Here is a 25,230-nt window from a genome sequence, read left to right as displayed (position 1 = left end):
TCTGCCTTCGGTTCAGGTCATGATCTCAGGGTCCTGGGATTGAGCCCCACATCGGGCTCCCTGCTCGGCGGGAAGCCTGCATCTCCCTCTCCCACTCCCCCTGCTTGTGTTGCCTCTCTCGCTGTCTCTCTCTGTCAATTAAATAAATAAAATCTTTAAAGAAAAAAAAAAGAAAAAATCTTGGGTGAATCTCTAAAACTGACACTTTAGAAGAGCAATTAACAGTTGATCTCCATTATTCCCAGACTCTGTATTTGTGAATTCCACTCCCTCAAGTCTACTTGTAAACCCAAAAGCAACTCCTGTAGCTCTGTCACTCATTCACAAAAAGGCAGAATAGCAGAATCAGTAATCACCCAGAACAGTTCTGAGATGAGGTCCAACAAGGCAACACTCTGGCTTCTTGCTCCACCTTTCACAAAGTGAAAAAGTGCCTTATATACTATTTAGTGCCACAGTTTTTGCACATGTGGGCTTTTTGCGGGTGATTTGGGGGTTTACATGGCCCCCAAGCATGATGCTGAAATGCTAAGTGCAAGGCTGTGATGTGCCCAGTGTTTTAGGTAAGCTTCCTTCAGGCATCAGTTACAGTGTCCACGTGTTTAAGGTTAAGGAGCTGATGATATACATTAAATAAGGTGTCTTTGAACCTAACACAAGGGATGCCTGGGTGGCTCAGTTGGTTAAGCATCTGCCTTCGGCTCAGGTCGTGATCCAAGGGTCCTGGGATTGAGCCCTGCATCAGGCTCCTTGCTCAGTGGGGAGCCTGCTTATCCCTCTGCCTGCCCCTTCTCCTGCTTGTGCTCAGACAAATAAATAAAATCTTTAAAAAAAAAAATAAATAAACCTAATACAAGCTTACGTATTGATCAGCTGATGAAAATGTTGTGGCCAGAGGTTCATAGGAACTTAACCATGTATCTCCTGTGGGACCAAGTATCTGGTAATGCCATGCTCCAGGTGACTACACAGAACTTAACCACTGTGAGTAACAAGACTCCACTGTAATTGGAAACGGTGGCCAGTTGAAATTTTCCCCACTCACAACTCCTGATGAAGTTAAAGACCAGGATTTCAGGCTCGTAGCTAGGTAAACTGCAACTTCAGAAAAGGAAAAAGACTGTGTCGTGAGAATGGCAAACTGGATTAGAAGGGAGAAAAGGGCCCCAATTAAGTTACATGAATTACAGGAAGGGCACTAAGGAGAACAGTTGGCAGATCAAATACGCTGATAGTGCTTAATTTAAACACCGTAAAGTTGATGGGGAAGGAAACATACTTAACACACCAAATCATGTGAGTTAACAAATGGAAGTTCCGATCCATGAAGGAAAACACAACTGTAAAGGTACACTCACTAAGCTTTGGTGGAAAGGAGTTCCAGTCTTAAATGCAATGAAAGAATGCAGCTTGCTCAAATTTAACAGACCTAGCTTAAGTAAAATAAGATTAGGCAGGAAGGTAAAAAAGCCTAGAACCTGAGAATGGAAAGACTGAGGCAAGTATTAGGAAACAGAAAGCCAGAGAAAGGTGAGGCTCTCAGGTTCGATAGAGAATGACTGCTGCGGTGTGATGCAGATGACCACAGGGACGCACTCGCGTCAGGGGACTCCCGCTGCAGTCTGTGCTCTACCGCCAAGGAGCTCTACCGTTTGACCTGAGCAAAAGGAAATGTTTGTTGCAAAGCTCAGTGACTAACACCTAACCAGTTATGCCTCTCATGCTTTTCTAAAAAACTTAATTTTTTTAAAGATTTTATTTTTAAGTAATCTCCACACCCAACTTAGGGGCTTGAACTCACAACCCCAAGATCGAGAGTCACGTGATCCATCGACTAAGCCAGCCCGGTGCCCAGTTAAAAAATTTACTTTTTAATAAATAGTTCAGCACTGTTTAAAAATACTAAAATTCCATCACCCAGTGTAACTACCATTACATCACATTCATGTTAATATAAAAAAATAAACAGGAATCAAAGTGAGTCAAACTATACATGATTCTTTAATGTGATTTTTAAAAAAAAAAAGGAAAAATGATGGAACGATAGACCATCAAACTTTTTTTGCTATAAAAGATTTTCTAACACCGATCTAAGGTTAAGAGAGAATCTAAAAACATTAAAGGTTAGAATCCTTACAGTTTTAACTGCATGTTTCGCTTTTAAACTTGATTTCCTACAATGAAAGGGAAATAGATCATTTTACACTTCCCCCATCCACTCATTACCTACTTTTTCATTATCAAAAGTTCATATCATCTCCAAGGAAGATAAACAAATGGCCAGTAAACACAAGCAAGGATGCTCCATTTCATAAGCCATCAGGGAAATGCTAATGAAAACCACAATGAAATACTTCTTTTACCCCCACTAAGACGGCAAAATCAAAAAGACAGATGTAACAATTGTTGCCAAGGAGTGGAGAAATTAGAACCCTCCTACAAGGCTGGTTTAGAATGTAGAATGATGCAGAAACTTTAGGAAACAGTCTGGCAGTTACTCAAAAAGTTAAGCATTTACCGTATGATACAGTAATTCTACTCCTAAGTATCTGCCTGAGAGAAATGAAAATGCCCACATAAAAACTTGTACACAACTGTTCAGAGCAGCATTAGTCTTCAGAGCCAAAAAGTAGAAACAATCTGTGCTACTTTGATTTATAACAAGAAATACATATTTGAGCCACCTGGGTGGCTCAGTCAGTTAAGCATCTGACTCTTGGTTTCAGCTCAAGTCATGATCTCAGGGTCCTGAAACTGAGCCCCATGTTGGGCTCCCTGCTCAGCACGGAGTCTGCTTGTCCCTCTCCTTCCCCTCACTTGCCCACACTCTCTTCTCTCCCTCTCTCAAATAAATACATAAAATCTTAAAAAAAAAAAAAGAAAGAAAGAAAGAAAGAAATATACATTTGGTCTTCACCTCTGTTTCCAGCACGGAGCTCCTAAAACCCCCGTAATTTCCTAAGTGATTAAGCAGTAAAGTGTCTTTTGTTATCATAGGTGCCCTTTCAAGGACACCAGAGTTTAATGTTAAAAGAGGTGACTTTTTTAAAGCCCCCACGAATGGGGGCTGGTTGCCAGAGAAGCCAATCAGGATAAGATGTAACCAATCTACAAGGTTATTCACTGCAGCTATGTTTGTCATTGACTGACCATCACTATAGTACTACTTAAATTACAGTGACAGAAATATTATGGTTACAGGCAGCTGTCTATATCCTTATTTAGAAATCTCTCCACAATACAATATTACATGAAAAAAAAAGCACAGTGCAGAAATATGTACATATTCTTTTGAATTAAAAATTAGGTGTGGATTAAGAATCTGTATTTGTATATGCACGGAAGGACTCCAGAAGAATGCAGAAGAACCTACTAACCCTGTGTGTGAATGCATACATGTGTGCATGCTGGGAAGTGTAATGGGGGAGGGGGGTGAAAGGGAGAGCTCCACTGTATGCTTTTTTAGGTTCTCCACGTCCCCTCTTCCTGAGATGTCCTTAACTCCACTTTCCCCTGGCTAGTATCATTAACTCAGTAGTCAGCTATTCTAGGATGCTTTCCCTGATCCTGCCAGGCTGGCTAAGACCGTCTTAAAAGAAAAGATAATAGGGGCACCTGGGTGGCTCAGTCGTTGAGCGTCTGCCTTCGGCTCAGGTCATGATCCCAGGGTGCTGGGATTGAGCCCTGCATCAGGCTCCCTGCTCGGAGGGGAGCCTGCTTCTCCCTCTCCCACCCCCCCTCTGCTTGTGTTCCCTCTCTAGCTGTGTCTCTGTCAAATAAATAAATAAAATCTTTAAAAAAAAAAAAAAAGAAAGAAAAGATAATAGGTCAGCCTTTTTGTCCTGTATTTATCATGGTTTTACAATTATCTTCTTGTGGGAGTCTTCTCCTACAGCCTGCAAGACTCCTGAAATCTTACATTCCATCACCTACCACATCAGAAGTTTCACAATCAATGAGTGAATACCATGTAAGTGATTTCCAGTAAGTGATGGCCTCAAAACTCCTATTCCAGATGTCCTGCCTCCACGTGAGTTTCCCTCCTCTCCTGTTTACCTGTCCCCACTCTAAACTTCCACAAAGCAGACACCAGGGTCACCCAGAGGGCAGACAGCTGTACAAGCTGATGCCATATTGAAAGCTGCTTGACTCTGGAGTGACACTTAACAAAAGTTACACTTACCAAAAAGAGCTAAATGTGATATTCTCTTTAAAAAAATCAGAAGAGGGCGCCTGGGTGGCTCAGTTGGTTAAGCAACTGCCTTAGGCTCAGGTCATGATCCTGGAGTCCCGGGATCGAGTCCCGCATTGGGCTCCCTGCTCAGCAGGGAGTCTGCTTCTCCCTCTGACCCTCCCCCTTCCCTTCTCATGTACTCTCTCTAACTCATTCTCTCTCTCAAATAAATAAATAAATAAAATATTAAAAAAAAAATCAGAAGAATGTGATCCAGAATTTGATACATGGTCTACCACTCTTCCATGGGAAAACATGAATAGAACTTACTCAAACTAAACTCAAACTCAACCGAAGCCTTCAAAATGTCAGAAAATGTCACAAACTATAAAAGGCTAATGTGTGGCTCTATAGCTAAGGCACCTGATTCCGGTGTCATTTAAAGACTACTGAGGAGGCCTGCCACCGTCTGCTAGGGACGCAGCACCTGCGCCTGCCTGCTCTTCTGGGTGCCCTGCAGGCCAAGGTGCTGGAGGACAGGCTGTGAGAAGAGCTGGTCGCCATCTGCCAGCTCAAGTGGCTGCCCTCAGGCAGCTACTCTTCTACCAAGGACACACCTCCAACTGGTGCTGGAACAGCGGTGCGTGGCCAACACCAAGGAGCATGAGCAGATAAAAAAAACTCAACCTTGGTTTTGCCAAGCTGAAGACGCTTGTGCCATTTCTTCCCCAAAGCAGGAAACCTAGCAAAGTTGATATCCTTCAAGGTGCCACTGAATACATACAAGTTCTCAGTGATGTTTCCAGAGGAGCCAAAGACTCTGAGACACAAAATCCAGATCACCAGGACTACAACAACAATACTTCTGAACCACATACATCCTTGGCTAGAAATTTATTGAGAAACATCACCCAGCAGGCCAGCTGTACTGTGGGCTTGAAGAATGGGGAGGAAAGGCCCAGGGCAGATGGCGGCGGCGAGTCAGCGTACACGTGTCGCCAGAGCATGAGGTCTACGACTGCAGTTATCTCCCCAACCAGGAGTCTGGACAGATTCCGAAAAGTGGAAGCCCTGAGTCACAGGCTCCCCCAAGTATGAAAAGTGAAAAGGCCAGCTCAGGGCTACCTTCTAGAGACAAATATATACAGTCTTGAAAATGGAAAATAAAAAAAAAAAGAAGACGACTAGCCCCTTTCCCCTGGAAGGTTCCTCAGTGTGGCTCTGGTTATTATGTTTTTCCCTACCCTCCACTGCCAGCTCAAGGGCCTGGAACAAGTAGCTGTTCTGGGCTACGTGTACCTCAAAAGCAGGCAATTACAAGGCTGCCACCACACAATGAAACAAGAGAAACATGAAAATTGTTTGGTATCTGCAGATTCTTTAGGCAGAATTTAAAAATTTGTATGCATCTGAATTTCAGTTTCCTGTAACAACAGAATAATTTGTTGTTCACCAATCAGCCTCCTGAGAGAAAGAAAAACTAGATGAAAATAGGGTACAAAACACAAAAATAAATTTGAAAGCACTGGAGAACTACAAAGACAACAAAGAAATGAGAGACAAAGAAGTTAGAAGAGGAGCAAAGAGAAGTAGTAGTCAGGACAGATCCCATATTTGGCAAATATGGAGAATCACAAGCAGCAAAGGCAAGTAGGTGAGGCAAAAACAGAGACGCTGAGGAGCTAAAAGCAAAGCTTTAATCCCTTTTCCACCACTGGGGAAACAACACAGGAATTCAGGAAGCACCAAGGAAAAAGACCCTACTAAACCACCAAGATTCCAGTTAGGACCTACTAATGGAATAAGTGTGACCTGCAGTAAGCCAACCCACTGAACACCACACTCAAATGAGATGGATTCCTGGGGAGCCGCTCCTACCATGACTGCCTGCCAAGGACAAAAGCAAATCCACTCCAAAGGAAGAAAACACCATCCAGACAGACAATCAAATTATTCCACCATTTCCTATAATTTCCAGCATTCAGTGAAACTTACCAAAGGATTGAAAACCAAAAGAAAAAGAGAAAACAAAACAAACTCCCAGGAGATTCGGATACTAGAGTTATCAAACACAATCTTTAAAAAAAAAAAAACTATGATGGACTTACATTTTAAAGAAGAGTGACACAGACTGAATTTACCCTCCCACATAAAACAACTAAAAACCAAACAAATATATGAAAAACTGAGTTTCAGACACTACACACCACATAGCACAAGACAATAACCATTGACAGATGGGAAACAATGTGAGCCTTTGAGACTATTCAGCCTGGACAGTTTCCTCAGAGTAGCGCAGGGGGATGGAACTCAGGTGGAGTCTGGCAGTCTATGCGAACTGAGATGAAGCTGGCAGTCCAGAGACGCCGAGGTGGCTAGAGTTCACAGGGCTTAGTGCCAAAAAGGAGACAGAGCCGCACAGATAAAACACTCTAAAGATCTGAGGACCCTCCTGAGTCTTCAGCTGAGTAGTAATATGCAAGCAAATGCATGTGAAGAAAACCTGAGGCCAGAAATGGGGGAGTGAGGACAAACTGAAAAGGGCAAAGGGAACAATCCTTAGGATCATACATTCCACCAGATGGAATATTTCATAACTCAGAGAATTTAGAGAGGTTTTAAAAGCAAACCCTGAGAGAATCAAACGGTTTCCAAATAATTTAACTGCATCCCAGAACAAAGCTCAGGAGTATTTATAGGAGTATAAAAATATCCAGCACCCAAAACAGTAAAATTCACAATGCAATGTGTCTAATAAAAAATTACCAGGCATGCAAAAAGAAAAAAAAAGAAATGGGTATGGGGGGGGGGTGGAATCAAAGCAACCCAGAAATGAAAAAGATAGAATTAGCAAATAAGGACATTAAAAGTTATTATATTACATACCCTCAAAAAGGTAGAGGCAAAATATTAAGTAAAGGCATGGAAGATTAAAAAAAATACTTTTAAATTCCAGTTATGAAAAATATACTATTGCTAGATGCAATTAATAGCAAATTAGATACTGTAAAGAAAAGACTGATGAAACTGAAGATACAGCAATAAAAACTGTCCAAAGCGGGGGAGGGGATGGAACAAATTAAACAGAGAATTAGTGAGCTGTGGGACAACTTCAAGAAAAAGTAACTGTATTCCAAAAAAGGTGGGTGGGGGAGAGGAAAACATAAAAAATTATTTGAAGAGTGACCTAAACTTCTTCAAATTTCATGAACATTATAAACCTACAGATCGAAGAGGTTCAACGAAACCTAAGCACAAGGAAAAAAAAAAGACACCAAGGTACATCATAATCACATTGCTTAAAATTAGTAATAAAGAGAAAGTCTTAAAGCAGCTACAGAAAAAGGACATACATAAAAGAAAACAGGGTAAGAACGACAGCAAACTTCTCATCAAAAACAATGCAAGCAAGAAAATGCTGGAAGAGGATCTTTAAAGTACTGCAAGATGAAAACTGTCAAGCTAGAACTCTATAACCCAAAAAAATATCTTGCTAAAAAATAAGGCAAAGTAAAAGACGTTTTCAAACATGAAACCTGAATTAAAAAATCACCAACAGACCTCCATTACAGGAAATATTAAGGGAAGTCCTTCAATTGGAAGGAAAAGGATAACAGAAACTTGCCTATACAAAAAGGAATGAAGAACACTGGAAACAGTGAGTACATGGGTAAATAAAAACAACTTTTCCTAATACTTCACCCTTTAAAGGAAAAATAACAATTTAATGTGAGATACTATAACATGTATAAGGAAAATGTATGACAGCAATGGCACAAACATCAGGAGAAAAAAAAAACAGAAGACTCTTATACCAAATACAAAGTAATATATAAATATTCTTGATACACTTTATACATTATAAACCCTAAAGCAACCATTTTTAAAGAATGATAGCTTATTAGTCAACAAAGGAGATAAAATGCAATTTTACCAAAACTACCTAGTTAATTCAAAAGGAAAGAAAAGGCAACAAAAAACAGGAAAAGAGAAGATAAATCACATGACAACATATTTAAACCCAACTACCAGAACTAAAAAGAGAGAAACCAACTAGTATCCACTAGAAGCACCCATCTGAGAACATCATTGCAACTGGGAGGAGTTTAGTGTAATTCAATTATGAGTGCAAACCGTCCACAGTAAGTCTGAAAGTAGTCTGGACCCCAGGAACTCCACAAACTGACCAGCCAGGGCCCCTTAGGAAAAAATCTCCAAAAATAGAATTAAAATTTAGTGAGAGAGGCATAAAAGAGATAAAGGGGGGGAAAGAGGTCCAGATAAAAATGAGAGAAGGGAACAGAATCAGAAAGTTTCACTGCAAAAACCAGAAGAGGGAGCTCTGAAGTAAAAAAAAACAATCCTGAATCACACCTCCGGGAACTTCATAAAAACTAAGTTTAAATAAAAATGAAAAGTTTATATGCTCAAATCTCATTAAATTATTAAGTATTTTTAAAAGTTACCAAAATAGGGCACCTGGGTGGCTCAGTCAGTTAAGTGTCCGACTCTTGGTTTCGGCTCAGGCCTTGATCTCAGGGTCATGAGATCGAGTCCCAAGCTGGGCTCTATACTCAGTGGGGAGTCTGCTTGAGATTCCCTCTCTGCTCCTGCCCCCCCCACGCTTGTGTGCTCTCGAACGCATGTGTGTGCTTTCTCTTTCTCTCTAAAAATAAATAAATAAATCTTAAAAAAAAGTTACCAGAATAATTCCCTATAGACAAGGAAAGCATACCATAAACACGCCCCAAAAACTATTACTTACACTTTCAAACTGAGCTAAAAGTTTGGTGTTAAGAAAATGATAAAAGCAATAAAAGAACATAAATAAGAATCAGAAAAACTCAACAAAGGAAAACTAAACTACCAAGAACTTAATAATGAATAACCACAAAAAGAGAATGCTTTTAGAAAAGGAAGATATTTTTAAAAATCACAAATAAATGAAGAACTACAGATTCAAAATCAATTCTTTTCTTATATACCAGCAATGAACAAATGGAATTTGACATTAAAAACAAAACCACTAGCACCCCAAAAATGAATTAAATATCTAACAAAATATACACATGATCTGTATGAGGAAAACTAAAACTCTGATGAAAGAAATCAAAGAACTAAATAAATGGACATATATTCCATGTTCATGGATAGGAAGACTCAATATTATCAAGATGTCAGCTCTTCCCAACTTGACCTATAGATTCAATGCAATCTCAACTAAACGTCCAGGAAGTTATTTTATGGATATTGACAAAACTAATTTTAAAGTTTATATGCAGAGGCAAAAGACCACAGAATAGCCAACACAAAACTGAAGAAGAAGAAAGCTGGAGAACTGATGTTAGCTGCCTTCAAGACTTACTATAAAGCTACAGTAATTGAGACAGTGTAGTACTGGCAAAAGAATAGACAAACAGATCAACAGAACAGAGAGCCCAGATCTTTGGGCAGTCAACTGATCTTTGACAAAAGAGCAAAGGCAATACAACGGAGAAACACTTTTCCAACAGATGGTCCTAGAATAACTGGACACCCACAAGCAAAAAAAAAAAAAAAAGAATATCGATACCTTACACTCTTCATAAAAATTAACTCAAAATGGATCACAGACCTAAATGTAAAACACAAAACCATAAAAATCCTAGAAGATAACACAGAAGAAAAAATCTACTATGATTTAGGTTTGCAATGACTTTTTAGATATAACAAAAGCACAAGCCATGAAAGAAATAAGCTGGACTTCAGAATGAATAACTTCTGCTCTGTGAAAGATACTGTCAAGAGAATCAAGACGACAGGCCACAGACTGGGAGAAAACATTTGCAAAGAACTATCTGGTGAAGGACTGTCATCCAAAATATACAAAGAACTCTTAAAACTTAACAATAAGAAAATAATCCAATCTAAAAATGGGCAAAAGATGTGATACCACACCAAAGTAAATATGCAGATAAGTATATAATAAGCATATGAAGAGATGCTCTTAATCATATGTCATCAGGGAAATGAAAATTAAAAAAACAATGAGATACCACTACATATACTATTTAGAATGGTCAAAATCCCAAACAGCGACAACATCAAATGCTGGAAAGGATGTGGAGCAACAAGAAGTCGCATTCACTGCTAGTGGAAATGCAAAATAATAAGAGACATTTTGGAAGAGTTTAGCAGTTTCTTACAAAACTAAACATATTCTTACCATATGATCTAGCAATCGCACTCCCTAGCATTCACCCAAAGGAACTGAAAACTTACATCCACACAAAAACGTGCACATGGATGTTTATAGCAGTTCTACTCTTAACTGCCAAAACACGGAAGCAACAAAGACATCCTTCAGTAGATGAATGGATAAATAGACTGCAGTACATCCAGACAATGGAATATTATTTAGCACTAAAAAGAAATGAACTATCAAGCCACGAAAAGACATGGAGGAACTTAAATGCACATTACTAAGTGAAAGAAGTCAATCTATAACGCTACATACATATATGTGACATTCTGGAAAAGGCAAAACCATGGAGGCAGTAAAAAGATCACTGGTTGCCAGGGGTTCAGGGAGGGGGAAGGAGGATGAAATGGCAGAGCACAGAAGACTTTTAGGGCAGTGAAAATACTATGATTTATAATGGTGGATATATGTCATTATGTATTTGTCCAGACCCATAAAATGTACAACACTGAAGAGTGAACCCTATAATGTAAAGTATGGACTTTGGATGATAATGTGTCAGTCAGTGTAGGTTCATCAACTGTAACAAATACACCATTTGGTAGAGGATGTTGATGGGGGGAATCATGCACAATACTGTGTCACATTTGCTGTGAACCTAAAGTGGCTCTAAAAAATAAAGTCTATCTTAGGGACTCCTGGGTGGCTCAGTCAGTTAAGCGTCCCATTCTTGACCTCAGTTCAAGAGGTCATAATCTCAGGGTCCTGGGATGGAGCCCCGCAACAGGCTCCATGCTCAGAAGGGAATGTCCTTTTCCCACTCCCTCTGCCTTTCCCCACCCCCGCTCATGCTCTTTCTCTCTCGTATAAATAAAATCTTAAAAAAAGGTGCATGGGGAAGTCTTTTGGGGGTGATGAAACTCACACTGTATCTGTGGTGGTAGTTATACAACTGTTTGTACTTATAAAAGAACTATACAACAATAAAGGGTGAGTTTTACTGCATTTTATTTTTATTTTCCTGTAAATTATACCTTAATTTTTTTAAGTTTTAAAAATGATTCGAGACAAATATGCAAATTCAGAGAATAAATCTCTGAAAAAACACAAAGGAATCAGAATACTGAAAGTTCTTATCCAAACTGTCCTGAAATTAAAAGAAAAAAAATTCATATTACACATGTACACATTTTCCTTAATACACTGGACCTATGAATATCAACTTAGAACTAAACCAACACCAAGATATATTCCAGTAAAATTACTGATTTACAAAAAAAAATCACTTGGGCATCTAGGCAAAAAAAGCAACTAATTAGTAGGTGAAAGAAAATTAGACTGTCATCAAAGTCTACTGCAAAACTGAAGCAACATATTCAAGATATTTCAGGAAAGAACATGAGCCACTGATTTTACATTCAGCCAAACTGACATTCAAATATAAAGGACACAAACTGTTATCAACATGCAAAAACTCAGGGAATATTGCTCCCATGAGCCCTTCCTAAGGAAACATCTAGAGAATAAGATTCCAGAAAACCAAAATGATTAGAGATAAATGAACTAGTGGGAGGCACTGAATATATACTTACTTAGAAAACAAAGTCCAAATGGAGACTGTATGCAGGTTAAATGGGAAGCCTGACAGTATGTAATGAAAACATACTCTCACAATATAGAGTACAACTATTTAATGGGAGTAGGGTGGGGAATGGGAATGATATTCCTGTCAGTTCTACCTGCTTTCAGGTCTCATATTAGTGGTAGTATTTTTCATACCGTTATTCTGAGACTGCAATGTAATATGGGATAAACCAAATAAGTAATTACACGATATTCAAATTCCATCATCCCATGTCCCTGAGAACTAGGACACTCAGTATTAAAGGAGACACACATGTAATTATACAAAAGGTTAACTAAAAATCCCTGTTATTCTAAATCTGAATCAAAAGTATCAGTATAGTTTAACAAGGTATCTTAACTGTAAATATACAAATGTATTTTATATATTTAAAAATATTTTATATGAAGCATGTAAATATTATCATCTATCTTTCCACTGTAAATATGTGTGACTCTCTTTCTCTCTCTATATATATATATGACAAAAAGATACGATATGTATAGTCCTATTTCCTAGCTCCGTCCAGTGGAAAGACCTAGAAACAATGACCAACCCAATAGCAACAAGCATCCCTAGCAATGGATATTTTGGTCTTGAAATATCATTTCTAACTAAAAAAAAAAAAAAAAAAAACAGATTTCTTGGAAAAAATTATCCATTCCAGGTTGGAGGCATAAATACACAAGATGAGTCAAGAAAATCTTGCTATACCAGACAGCAAGGAAACTACCAAAGACAATCAGGGTTGTATCAAAAACTCAGAAACCATTTAAGAAGCTCTCCCATTAGTCAACAACAGGACAATTTAAGCATCACAATAAAAGTAATAATTACAATTCATGACATACATCTGAAACCCAAATGTTTAGATACAGTAATAATGACGCTTTAAAAAACCTAATTAGTCACCCTCAAAGGATGATAGTTTATATTGAAAACTAGTAAATAAAAGGAAAGAAACTTTCTTTTCTGCCTTTCCTATATAAACTGTACACTGGGTAATCAATCTGTAAGTAAGGAAAAGCGTCTCTTTATAGATGTAGCTCAATTAATGGGAAAAAAAAATTACAGAATTAGAATATCACTATTTTGCACCCGAAGGAATTAATGGCTCTAGGCACTGAACATCAGTAGAAAAGAAGACCTTCAGACTTTATGTGCGGTCTGAAGAAAAAGCACAGCACTACCTTGAGCCCTGCCCAGGGGATAAATAGGAGCCTGACCGAGCCTCTGCATCCAGATGCCCCTTTGCAGAGGATGAAAAACATGTTGAACTGTATGAGTCTCAGTAAGCAAAACAGAGACTGTGGGAAACAAGTCAAACCACTCAAGTTCAACACAGAGGGGGGAACCTGTAAATTAAGACATACTAAATAAAAACTGGGGGTAGGGGACTAAACTATAATGCTTAGATATACATAAGTTGGTATTAAAGCTCAATGGAAGGGACGCCGGGGTAGATGAAAAAGTTCTAATTCTTGACCTGGATAGTGGTTTTACAAGGCTTTTGGCCTTATAATAATTCATTAATATATTTTTTTGTGTGGTTTTATGTGTTTCATTTTACAGTAAAAAAAAAAAAGCTTTCTTTAAAAAGTAAATGATCAGTAGTCATTTGACTATCTGGTTACCTCCAAACGGCAAAAGGAACTCACCACCCACCCATTCCCCTGGAACCAGAGGAGTACATGAGACAACTGTGAGTCTAGGATTCAATGACCTCAGATCCCTAGAACTTTGCAACACAGAATCTTAAGGAACTGGTGCTAAAGCATATATATGAACTGCCTTTGCGTGAACTGAAGTCAGTCTTGACAATTTCTACACATAGGAGCTTATGTATTAAAGACTGGCTAAGACAATAAAGTGACCTTCCTGATTGTGGCTTTATTACTAGACCCTGTTCCATAGACCTATTTCAACCAATAGTTTATTCTAAATGATACTAACATACTTCCTTCCTATCTTGTATACAGATTTCTTCCCAAAGCTCATTTGCAAGGAGTTCCCAACATGAGGTAGAGGGAGGAAAGAGTAAAGAAAAATCCCCTTAACCTCAGAGATAAAATCTCACTGAGTACTTTCTAAGCTTATCCTGACATTGTAAGAAAAAGGAAACTTCCTATAAGCCAAGGACATACAATTCAAAAACTGCTAATACAGGCTGAAAAAAGAGAAAAATACAATCAAATACCAATCCTGAAGAAATTCAAAGGGGAAAGGAGGAATGGGTGACTGCCTAAGCTTTGAAGGTAACTGGTAAATCAGAGAGCGTATTTCCCTTTGGGCTACCCTGACCCAGAAAGTCAAATCTGACAAAGAGAGGGGAAAAAAGAAAATTTTTACTCTACCACACCTACTCTATGAAACTGAACTCAACTTAATTACCACCACCAGCACTCTAAAAACCTCGAGAGAGGGAAACCTGGAGAGACTAATGTGGGTACCCAGGGAGAATGTTTAGGTACTGAATAGGTTAACCAGAAATTCTGAGCTGACAAGGGAAGAATATTACTATTATTACCTACTTTTTTACTTCCTGTAAATACTTTTCTATCTAGACTGGCAGTTATATTTTGTCTATTAGTTATTTATACTGGTATACTCTGTTCTTCTCACTTCCTAATATGCATAAGCTCCAGGATGACAGAGACTTTTTTTTTTCCATCTGTCTATCTTTCTTATTCCTACTACAGCACCTAGCAAAATGTTTTACACATAGCATATACTCACTATGTTTGCTGCATTAAATTAAAAGAAAAAGAAAATCCAGGGCAGTCAGGAAAAAGAAGAGAAAACTTGTTCTTCATTATTTCAGAAGGCAAAAATCAAGACAGATTGGGAGAAAAGTATGGGGAGGCCTATCAGGCCAACATTAACACAAAACTTCTTTAGCACTAGTTGCCTTGAGAGGTAACAATGTCCCCTTACCACCTCTGAAGTATTAAAAAAGAGGCTGCACTGGGTCGCCTGGGTGGCTCAGTCGTTAAGCGTCTGCCTTCGGCTCAGGTCATGGTCCCAGGGTCCTGGGATCGGGCCCCACATCGGGCTCCTCGCTCAGCAGGAAGGCTGCTTCTCCCTCTCCCACTCCCCCTGCTTGTGTTCCCTCTCTCGCTGTGTCTCTCTCTGTCAAATAAGTAAATTAAAAAAAAAAAAAAAAAAAATCTTAAAAAAAAAAAAAAGAGGCTGCATGCCCACTGGCAGGGATTATGGGGCTATCTATCTCTGGAGGCTCATCTATTTCTCTATGTCTAGACTGCATTAAGGTAGAAGGGAACTTTGAGATCTGCTTTAAATTCTTTTAAGATTTTGTGTTTCTGAATAAGGCCGTCCTTTAAGATTTTGTGTTTCTGAATAAGGAGACTCAGACTGAAAAACAAATGAAGAAAATAAGGAGAAAGAAATCTATCACATAACCTATACTAGGATAGGTATTTCCCACCCCAATGGAAATCTGTTATTTGATAATATAAAAGCTCGAGCCTACTTTATCAGAGAATTATGTTATCAGAACAAACCTCTGCGCACTAGGCATTTCACATGTGTTACTCTCATTTCATCCTTGTTATTACCCCCATTTCATAAAAGGACACTGATACTTAAGAGAATAAGCAATGACTGGGTTTTGAACTTTGAAACCACGTTCCTTCCACTGAACCTTCCCACCTCTAAGATAAATTAGCACTGGCAAAATACAGCATTGGCTCTTTTGTGTACTGTCATTAGAAAACTTCATTTTCTACCATATCTTGATTCCATACCATAAATTTATGTATGCAGGTCTTACCACTTATTTCAAGCTCTGCCCAGTGTGATTTCTTTCCATTTGCTGCTTCCTCAGAGGACATAATTGTGTACATCCTCCTAGGATCAGGGGGCTCGTATTTTTCTTTGGGCATGCCTGTTGAATTAAAAAAATCCAATCAGTATTCTGAAGAACCAAATAACTGAAAACAACGATGTCTTTTTAAAAATAAACACCCATATTATGATCTCTAAATACCATTTCCCAAGAAAAAGAACTAGGTGCTTCTTGGAGAAATGGAGGATTTCGGGTCCAGGATCAGAAAAATAAAAAACAGGGCTGGATGCTAACAAAGATGCTGTGGCTGTGGAAGACACAGCAGACAGCCTGGAGAAGCAACCAGTGGCCACAGGTAAGACATGGACATCAAAAGAATGGCTCTGAGTCATTATATACTGCATGAATTCAAAGCTTTAATTAAAAATACATATATATCTCAGTCACCTAAAAAGTGGGAAAAGGGAAAGAATCAAGCATTTATCCTGCATTTCTGGCCGAAACTAGATAAGAGAATGTTCTTAACAGAATTCCAGCTAATAAATGCAAAAGAGTCACATAATTACAAAATCACTATTTCACAACCCCTAATGAAAAAAAAAAATGAATCTAGGCAATGATTACCAAAGATTAATAAAAGCATTAGGTGAGGGGCGCCTGGGTGGCTCAGCGGTTAAGTGTCTGCCTTTGGCTCAGGTCATGATCCCAGGGTCCTGGGATCGAGCCCCACATCGGGCTCCCTGCTCAGCGGGAAGCCTGCTTCTCCCTCTCCCTCTCCCCCTGCTTGTATTCCCTCTCTTGCTGTGTCTCTGTCAAATAAATAAATAAAATCTTTAAAAAAAAAAAACCTGAATGTGAATCATATCAAGCCCTTCTACTTCTGGCACCAGTTGAACAAAATAAAGGAGATAGAGGACTATGTTAAAAATAACACAAGACACAACAACGTGAACACACTGAACACTACTGAACCATATACTTAAAAACGGCTAAGGCCTAAATTTTGTTATATTTTAACCACAATTAAAAAATTTTTAAAAACCTTAAATAACTTCACAAAAATACAGCTAGCCAGATGCAGAATATGCAGAGTTCTACATGAGAAAGACCTAATTTCTTTAACAAATAAATGACATGAAAATAAGACAAGAAGAAATTGACATGGATTAAACAATTTACAAGGCACAGCAATCAAATGCACTAAATACACTATATACACCTATATTTGGAAAAACCAAGTGTAAAAACCATTTCTGAGAATCAGACAATTTGAAGTACTAAATATAAATTGATACTGAAGGACTATTGTTCATTCACTTGTGGTTATTTCCTTAACCCTTTGTTATCAATACATTTCGAAATATTTAGGTGAAATGAAGTTTCACGCCCTTTGCATATTCCTCCAAACTCCTTGACTGAGTCTCACTTCACCTTATTCACTTAGATGAGGTCAAACCCACTTCAGCCAACTCTCCACCTTCTCTGGATACCTACTCAGCTAAATATAGCTGGAGAAGAACCTACCACCATGTGAACTTAAAGTGAGCCAGTCAGCAGCAATCATTTACCTCTAATGGACTATTTGTGCTACCAGGAAATTATACTGTTAATTCTCCTAGTCCCTTCTACATGACTTCTCCCTTCAAACCTCTAACATTTACTCCTCCATCTTCCCTTTCTTACTTCTATTTTCTCACTGAAACAGAAAACACAAGAGCCCTTTCTATGAACTCGCACCTCCACCCATCTACACTCTTTTAGTAGGACAAACTGCTTGCCCTCTGAACACTCAATCCCACCCCATCATCTTGCCTATTCAAGGACATTACTTGGCAATTCTCTCATACATCACTTTTTGCCTCTATACTAGATCTTTACCTTCAAAATACACGTACATGGTATTATTTCCTCTATTTAAATATAACAAAGTCCTGACCCCATTTCTCCCTCATTACTTTTTTCTCATTCTCTTCACAAAATACATTATCCCCCGGAGTCGTACGTGCTGTCTCCTAGTCCTCCTTTCCCAGTTAGTCATTCAAGTCAGTATGTGCTTTTAACATTCCACCAAAAACTGCCAAGAAGAAAACCAGTGACCTCACATTGTTATAGCCAATGGTCGTTTCTTAGACCTTTTGCTTGTCCTATGATCAGTATTTGATGTAAAGGATCACTCCCTTGTAGACACACTTATTTATTTGGCTTCCAAGGTATCTTTTATCTTGGTTTTCTTCTTATCTCAATAGACTTAGTCTTTTGCTAGTTCTTCCTGCAGTCAGAATTAACTCCATTTTACCAACAGAAACCCGAAGCCCAAAACGGTTTAAGCAATTTAACCAGTATTATAAGGCTGAGAAGTAGCAGAGTCAGGCTTTGTGTCTGATTCAAAGTTAAAGTTACGGGTGCCTGGGTGGCTCAGTTGGTTAAGCGACTGCCTTCGGCTCAGGTCATGATCCTGGGGTCCCCGGATCAAGTCCCGCACCATCCGGCTCCCTGCTCAGCGGGGAGTTGGCTTCGCCCTCTGACCCTCCCCCCTCTCGTGTGCTCTCTCTCTCAAATAAAATCTTTAAAAAAAAAAAGTTAAAGCTACTTTCTAAGTGAAATAAGCCAATCACAAGAAGACAAATAATTGTATGATTTCATTTACTTGAAGTACCTAATGTAGTGAAACTCAAGAGAGACGGAAAGTAGAATGGTAGTTGTCAGGGCTGGGGAAGGGAAGTTACTGAAAACGTGTAGAGTTTCAGTTTACAAAAGAAGAATTATGGAGATGGATGATGGTAATGGCTGCACAACATTATGAATGTATATAATACTACTGACTGCTACACTTAAAAATGGTTAAGACGGTAAATTTTATGTGTATTTGCCACAATAAAAAAAAGACTGGAAAAAAGTCAAAGCAACTTTCATTATGCTATGTTGCCTCCCTAGTGATGGGAAGTAGAGCTATTTTTGAAACAGAAATGGGCTCTGACTGGGTAGTCAAAACAGAAAAGGAGGTAAATAATCCTTAAAAAGCTGCTTGAAAAAATATAAATGGTGAGACTAATCATCTGCACAAAAAACAGCACATCTATTTTTTGTTTTGTTAAATATTATTGATAAAACAAACTGTTCTCTTACATGTTAACTTCTTGAGACTAGAATACAATGACTAAAGTTTTTAGACTGATGATACAAAATACCTAACACAGAGAGCTACAGAGTCAGAAACTGTTCCCATTCTAGAGGATTACCTGGCAAAGCAAGTGCCCTTTTTGAATGATATGAATATTCCAGTAACAACCTAGAAAATATAAAATGTTGTGTCAGGCTACCAGAGCTTGATGAGTACAGCCCATCACCCAAATGCCATTATTCTAACCAGATTCTACTTCGAAAACAAAAACAAAAACCAACCACCTCATCTATATTGACTTTTCCCAATAAAATTTCCCAATAAAATTTAACAATGGTGAGAAACTGGCTTTGTCCAGGTGACGTTAGTATTTTGGTCCTATTATTAATCATTTGACTTCTTAGTGGAAGTTGAGAAGTCTGATTTATCAACCTCATGTGAGCTTAGTTACTTTGAATCAAGGTCCAGAGTTTGATCACACTTCAGAGAATGGATAAAAGTGTTACTGAGCTAAGAAGTCTGAAAACCAGGGGCGCCTGGGTGGCTCAGTCGGTTAAACATCTGCCTTCAGCTCAGGTCATGATCTCAGGGTCCTGGGATCGAGTCCCACATCGGGCTCCCCACTCAGTGGGGAGCCTGCTTCTCTCTCTCCTTCTGCTGCTCCCCCTGCTTGCGCTCTTGCTCTCTGTCAAGTAAGTAATAAAATCTTAAAAAAAATATTTTAAGAGACAGCTCATTAAACTCGAAAGCAGCAAGGAGACCATCTTTATTTCCAAATCCCTGAGAGTAAGGATTTGGAAGTGGGGGGGGGGGGAAGAGTACGACAGAATAAAAGAAATGGTAGCACATAAATTGTGCAATCACTACAGTGTACACCTGAAACTAATGTAACACTGTGTGTCAACTATAGTCAAATTAAAAAAAAAAAAGGTATCAAACTAGACAAACTCTTTCCAGGAGCAGCAAGAGGAGCACATCTGCCCACTGAGCAACGCCCTTCCCCTATTTTTGGGGGAGTCTGGCAAAACATAGTGTTGGAGGAGAGAAGGATGTAAGAATGCATACAATTTAGGACGTTTCCCAAGACTTTGAAATCAACAAGCAGATCTCTCCTCTAAATAACCTGCAGTGACATACCGTATTTTTATCTAAGAAGACTAAAAGGTTTCCAAAACAGACTTGAAAACTGCCAAGGATTACAAAAGACTTTTAAAAACAGCTACGCCAAAGTCAGCAGGTATGTAGCACCTGACTAGTCAATCCCCTATTCCTCCAACCCAGGGCCAGGCGTCACTACTGATCCTGGCAGCATGAAGCCCGTCCCCACTCTAGATCTCAGAGAAACAGTTTTCATTATCTTAGAAGAATTATTTACCTTAAACACAGGACATTATTTACCAACACAGAAAGATATGCTTTCATAATTAAATATTGTAAGGAATGGCTTAAAACTACAGAACTATAGCCATCGTGGGAAGGTTAGTGTTGCAAAGCAGAGTTACAAACCATAACACAACTAATAAGACTATCCTGGAGCATTTAAACTAAGGTAACCTAACTGCATACCATAAACTTAGAAAAACTGCCATCTAGATAGGGAAAAAAATTTAGAAATCCACATATTCTCTACAATTCCAGAAATGCTACGCATGAGAGAGAGAGAGAGAGAGAGAGAGAGAGAGAGAGAGAGAGAGAGAGAGAGAGAGTGTGTGTGTGTGTGTGTGTGTGTGTGTGTGTGTGTGTGTGTGTGTGTGTGTGTGTGTGTGTGTGTGTGTGTAGGTACAGTGAGGGGGATGGGACAGGAATCATTGGGAGAGTTTTTATAAAAACCCATAGGGAGGGATTTATCAGAATCTAAGGTAGAGAGAAAAGAAACAAGAACTACAGAAGCAGACTAGAATGAATATATTCACAAAGGTCCTTGCAAAAAGTTATATCTCACCCCATAGCCCCAAATAGATTCATAGTTCCCTAATTACAGCCTTTATATTAAATCTATTTTAACCATCCTCTGACTAAGAGTGGAAAGAAAACAGCTGCTGGAGGCAGGGACATAAAGGAAGGGATAGGAGCCTCTGGTCTATTTTTCTGCCAGGAATCAAACTTATACTCAGTCAAAATCAGGGACAATCAAATATCTGAATGCTCCCCATGGGAAAAAATATGTAATTATAAAAACCACCAATTGGGGGCTGAAATCCACCAACCATAACAACCCACAGACAAAAGCTGTGCCAACAGCCTGCCTCTTCCCCATCTATAACTAACCTTCAAAATCAATCTGAGGGGAAGCCAACAGAAGTGCCTAAGAACCCACCCATGCCATACCTGAATAAAAAGCAAGTCAACATAGAGTGGTCAAACACAAGTTAAGTGTAACACACACAGCACAATGACTATATAAAATCACTGGGGAGGGAGGGAGGGAGGGAGGGAGGGAGGGAGGGAGGGAGGGAAGGAAGGAAGGAAGGAAGGAAGGAAGGAAGGAAGGAAGGAAGGAAGGAAGGAAGACTACAGAAACAGAAAAATATTCCACAAAAAATTGTTTCTTGTGCTTAAAGAAATTAAAGAGAACAACACAAACAAAAACTGTAAGTAAAGAAGTCAACTGTGGAACAACACAAATTGAGATAAAAAGGTAAGAGTGCAGATCTAGCAGGGGAAGAAGTATTTGAATATTAGAATCTCTAAAACAAGACTGGGGCAAAAAAGGAAAGTCACAGTGTACCATAAACATACTTCTTACTAAAACAAAAGGCAAACATTGGCAAAAATTAAACATACTTTTTTGTGGAAAAACAAAAGAGATGATAACATAGTATCTAAGAGAGGAATCACATAAGCTGTAACTCAGTAAACCTACCCTTTGGTATTTACCAAATAAAAATAAAAATGTGTTTCCACAAAAATACATTTATATAAATGTGCAAAATAGTTTTATTCATAGTTGCCAAAAACTGAAGACAACTGAAATGTCCATCAACAATGAAAGGATAATCAAATTGTGATATATCCATACAAATACTACTCAGCAATAAAAAAAAGAATGAAGTACTGATACATATACATATATAGATGAATCTCAAACATTACACTGAACGAAAAGACCCAAAAGATTCCATTTACATGAATTTGCAGTGGTAACAGTGGCTGCCCTTATGGGAATTGATGAAAGTATTCAGTATCTTAAATGAGAGTGATTTATATTGGCATATATATTTATCAAAACCCAAACTGTACACTTAAGGTCTATTTCACTTTATATAAATTTTACCTTAACTAAAAAACATTCTGTACTCAACCCCTTGGTCAAGTGTGAAGACAAACAAAAGGACATTTTCAGACAAGCAATTACTAACAAAACATACCACCATGTACTTTTCTGAATTACTCATTACAGCATTGTTTATGACAAAAAGTACAAACAACTTAAGTGACCATTAATAAGAATGTATGGTTAAATGAGTTACTGTGCAGCCATATACTATGGAAAACCATGCAGCTGTGAAAAGAATGATGTGAACTCTTGGTATTATACTGGATTATTCACTTCAGAGTTTAGGATTAAGCAAATAAATACTTAGGTTAAAGATATTAGCAACCAAGCTTTTCAGGGTAAGAAAAGGTTTATAAATCAGAAATTAAGTGAAAACAACACCAAAGTTGACTTGAGAATATCAATATAAATACACAATCTTATTTTTTAAGATTTTATTTATTTACTTGAGAGAGAGCCCGCACAAGGGAGAGGGTCAAGCACACTGAGCTCAGAAGGGGCCTTTGATCTCAGGACCCCGAGATCATGACCAGAGCAAATCAAGAGTTGGATGCTTAATCAACTGTGCCACCCAGGCACCCCTACACTCAAGATTTCAAATTTGTTTTTAATTACACAGTAAAATGATCTGGAAACAATGTTATCTCTGGAATAACAACACCCCTAATCCTCAGTTTTGAGAAAGAAAAGTTCTTTGTAAAATGACCAACTACAAGACTGCGGCAAGAAATGTATAAAATGTGTAAAGCCTGAGACATCCTTTAGGGCCAAAAACCTAAGTCAACATAACACAGGAGCCAGCTAAAAGGGGTCCTCACTGGCCAAAGCTGTGGCAATTGGAGCAAAAAGAATCATGATTATAGTGGAATGAAATGGAATCAAAAATTTGTGGATAACAGGATCATCATCGGTGCTGCAGAAAACACAGCGGGCAGTGCTGTAGAAGGGGATTAGCAGCAGAAAGTAACTACTGCAGTCACCAGGGCATGAAGAAAGCAGGAAGGGAGAGGTGAGGAAAGGGAAGGCATTAGGTGCACGTCAGCCACCATCTGATGCAGCTTTTAAACTAAGAAAACTCGTAACTAAAGAGAAAGATTTAAGTGTTTATATTTTCAGCAGGTACCGCATTTCAGAGGTGACCAAACAGCCCCAGTTGAATAGTCCTACTTTACAAAAGAATGACAGCTAATACATGAAGAATGAAACAAATAAACAAAAAGCAACTTCATTTTATAATTCCTTCTTTAGGCAAGGATTATAAATTGTGTTTAAACCATTAGATGAATCATTGGCACTGGTGTAATGCTAAGGTAACACCATCACCCAAATTGTTTTCTGATCATAAGGGAAGAATAAAAGGTTACCTTCTTCATCAATCTTCACAACACTAATGGGTGGAGAACCAGATACTGACTTTGTCTCTCAACATGACAATATGACGGCACATGAAGTACACATCAACAATGTTTACCTTGATTAAGAATTAGAGGAACTGGCCAGATGAAAACAAAGAAGCAATCAGACAAAATGAGAATGCAGGACTTTCTTGCAGGATAACTAACTGGTCTGCTGCCTTCAACAACCTGGTGTCAAGACTAGTTTAGATTTGAAAAGAATTAAGGGATATAATTAGATGCAATCAATGGTCCCTATATAGGATCCATAAATCAGCAATGAAAGACATTTTGTGGACAGCGGAGAAACATTTAATACCTAGTTTGTATTTAAAATATTAATGAATAATTATGAGATCATGTTATTTGGGCCATATACAAAAATGTCTGTTAATAGGCACTCTGAAGTTAAATAATTTATTTTAATTATATTGGCCAGATCTTTTTCAAGGAAATGGGAGTTACAGCCATTCTCAACTGATAAAATAAAATGCTAAATTTAACTCTTCTTTTCCTTTTTACATTTTCTTCTCCATTCTTTGTCTTTTACTTCCTTCCCAAACATGAAGGAGAAAAAAAGAAGAGGGACAGAGGGAAGGAAGGGAGGGAACCAGGAAGAAATAAACTCATGTGCAGAAAGCCCCTTTTAAGATCAGGCTCCTCTTAGAGCTATGAGTTAAAATATACAGTTGACCCCTGAACAACACAGCTGAAAATCCACATGTAACTTCAGACTCCCCAAAAACGACCAGTAGCCTACTGTCGACCTCAAGCCTTACCAATAACATATTCTGTATGCTGTATGTAGTATATACTGCATTCTTAAAATAAAGTAAGCTAGAGAAAAGAAAATGTTAAGAATATCATTAGGAAGAGAAAATACAGTTACAGAAGTATACTGTAAAAAATCCACACATAAATGGACCCATGCAGGTCAAACCCTGTTCAAGAGTCCATTACATTCAAAAAGGTAGTGACACTAACCTCGGCACCAATTTATTTCTTCCAAACGAATTTTTCACTAAATCCAACTGATTTTTACCTCTTCAGGATTTCTAAATCTGTTTTCTCCATTTTCACTGCTACTGAAGTTAATTTAGACCCTCATTTCTCAGCTTCAAGTATTAAACAATCTCCTCTACATCCACCTTCCAGATAGATGCCTGCTCATATCACTCTCCTGCTTAAAAACCCAAGATGGCCCATCTGCCTAACTACCTAAAGTCCAAACTTCAAAGTCCTTTACAATCTAGACCTAGCCAACTATTTTCTCACTCCTCTTCACCCACGTACACACATGCCACCCTATAAAGTCCTAAATCGATTGAAGCAAACCTACTTCTAAGGTGTAGTCTTTCAATATGTGCTAATTCCTTCACCAGACAAGCTTCCCCCTCAACTCCTACTCGAACTTCAAGCAAACCTGACAAGCGAGCTCAAGCCACATGGTGGAGCCTTTGTAAGCCCTTCCCAACAAAAGCACACGGTGTCTACTCTCTCCTCTGCACACCAAACATTTACTCCAGCATCTATCACCCCACACAGTATGCATCTCCCAGCGTCTTGTGTAAGCTCCAGCACATGAGACTAATGAACTGGACTAAACATTCTTTCTTTCATGACCCAGCATCAGGTTTTCCTAAAAGAGAAATCC

At 38.5% G+C, this 25,230-nt stretch overlaps 1 protein-coding gene and 1 pseudogene across 2 annotated transcripts in view; one reads left to right on the top strand and one right to left on the bottom strand.

Moving 5' to 3' along the window:
* The window catches only part of CNOT6 (CCR4-NOT transcription complex subunit 6), a 69,929-nt gene that overhangs the window by 32,099 nt on the left and 12,600 nt on the right, over nt 1-25,230 (bottom strand). For both annotated transcript variants that reach the window (XM_035727777.1, XM_035727778.1), the window contains exon 2: nt 15,770-15,883. In XM_035727777.1, the coding sequence (XP_035583670.1) occupies nt 15,770-15,881 (112 nt within the window). In that variant the 5' untranslated portion in view covers nt 15,882-15,883. The remainder of the gene's footprint in view (nt 1-15,769; nt 15,884-25,230) is intronic.
* Nucleotides 3,992-5,272, top strand: LOC113929201 (annotated as a pseudogene).

The sequence above is a fragment of the Zalophus californianus genome, chromosome 5 (assembly GCF_009762305.2).
Source record: "Zalophus californianus isolate mZalCal1 chromosome 5, mZalCal1.pri.v2, whole genome shotgun sequence".
Classification (NCBI taxonomy): domain Eukaryota; kingdom Metazoa; phylum Chordata; class Mammalia; order Carnivora; family Otariidae; genus Zalophus; species Zalophus californianus.
Note: the sequence above shows the minus strand (reverse complement) of the source record. Positions and strands in the feature narration are given on the sequence as shown.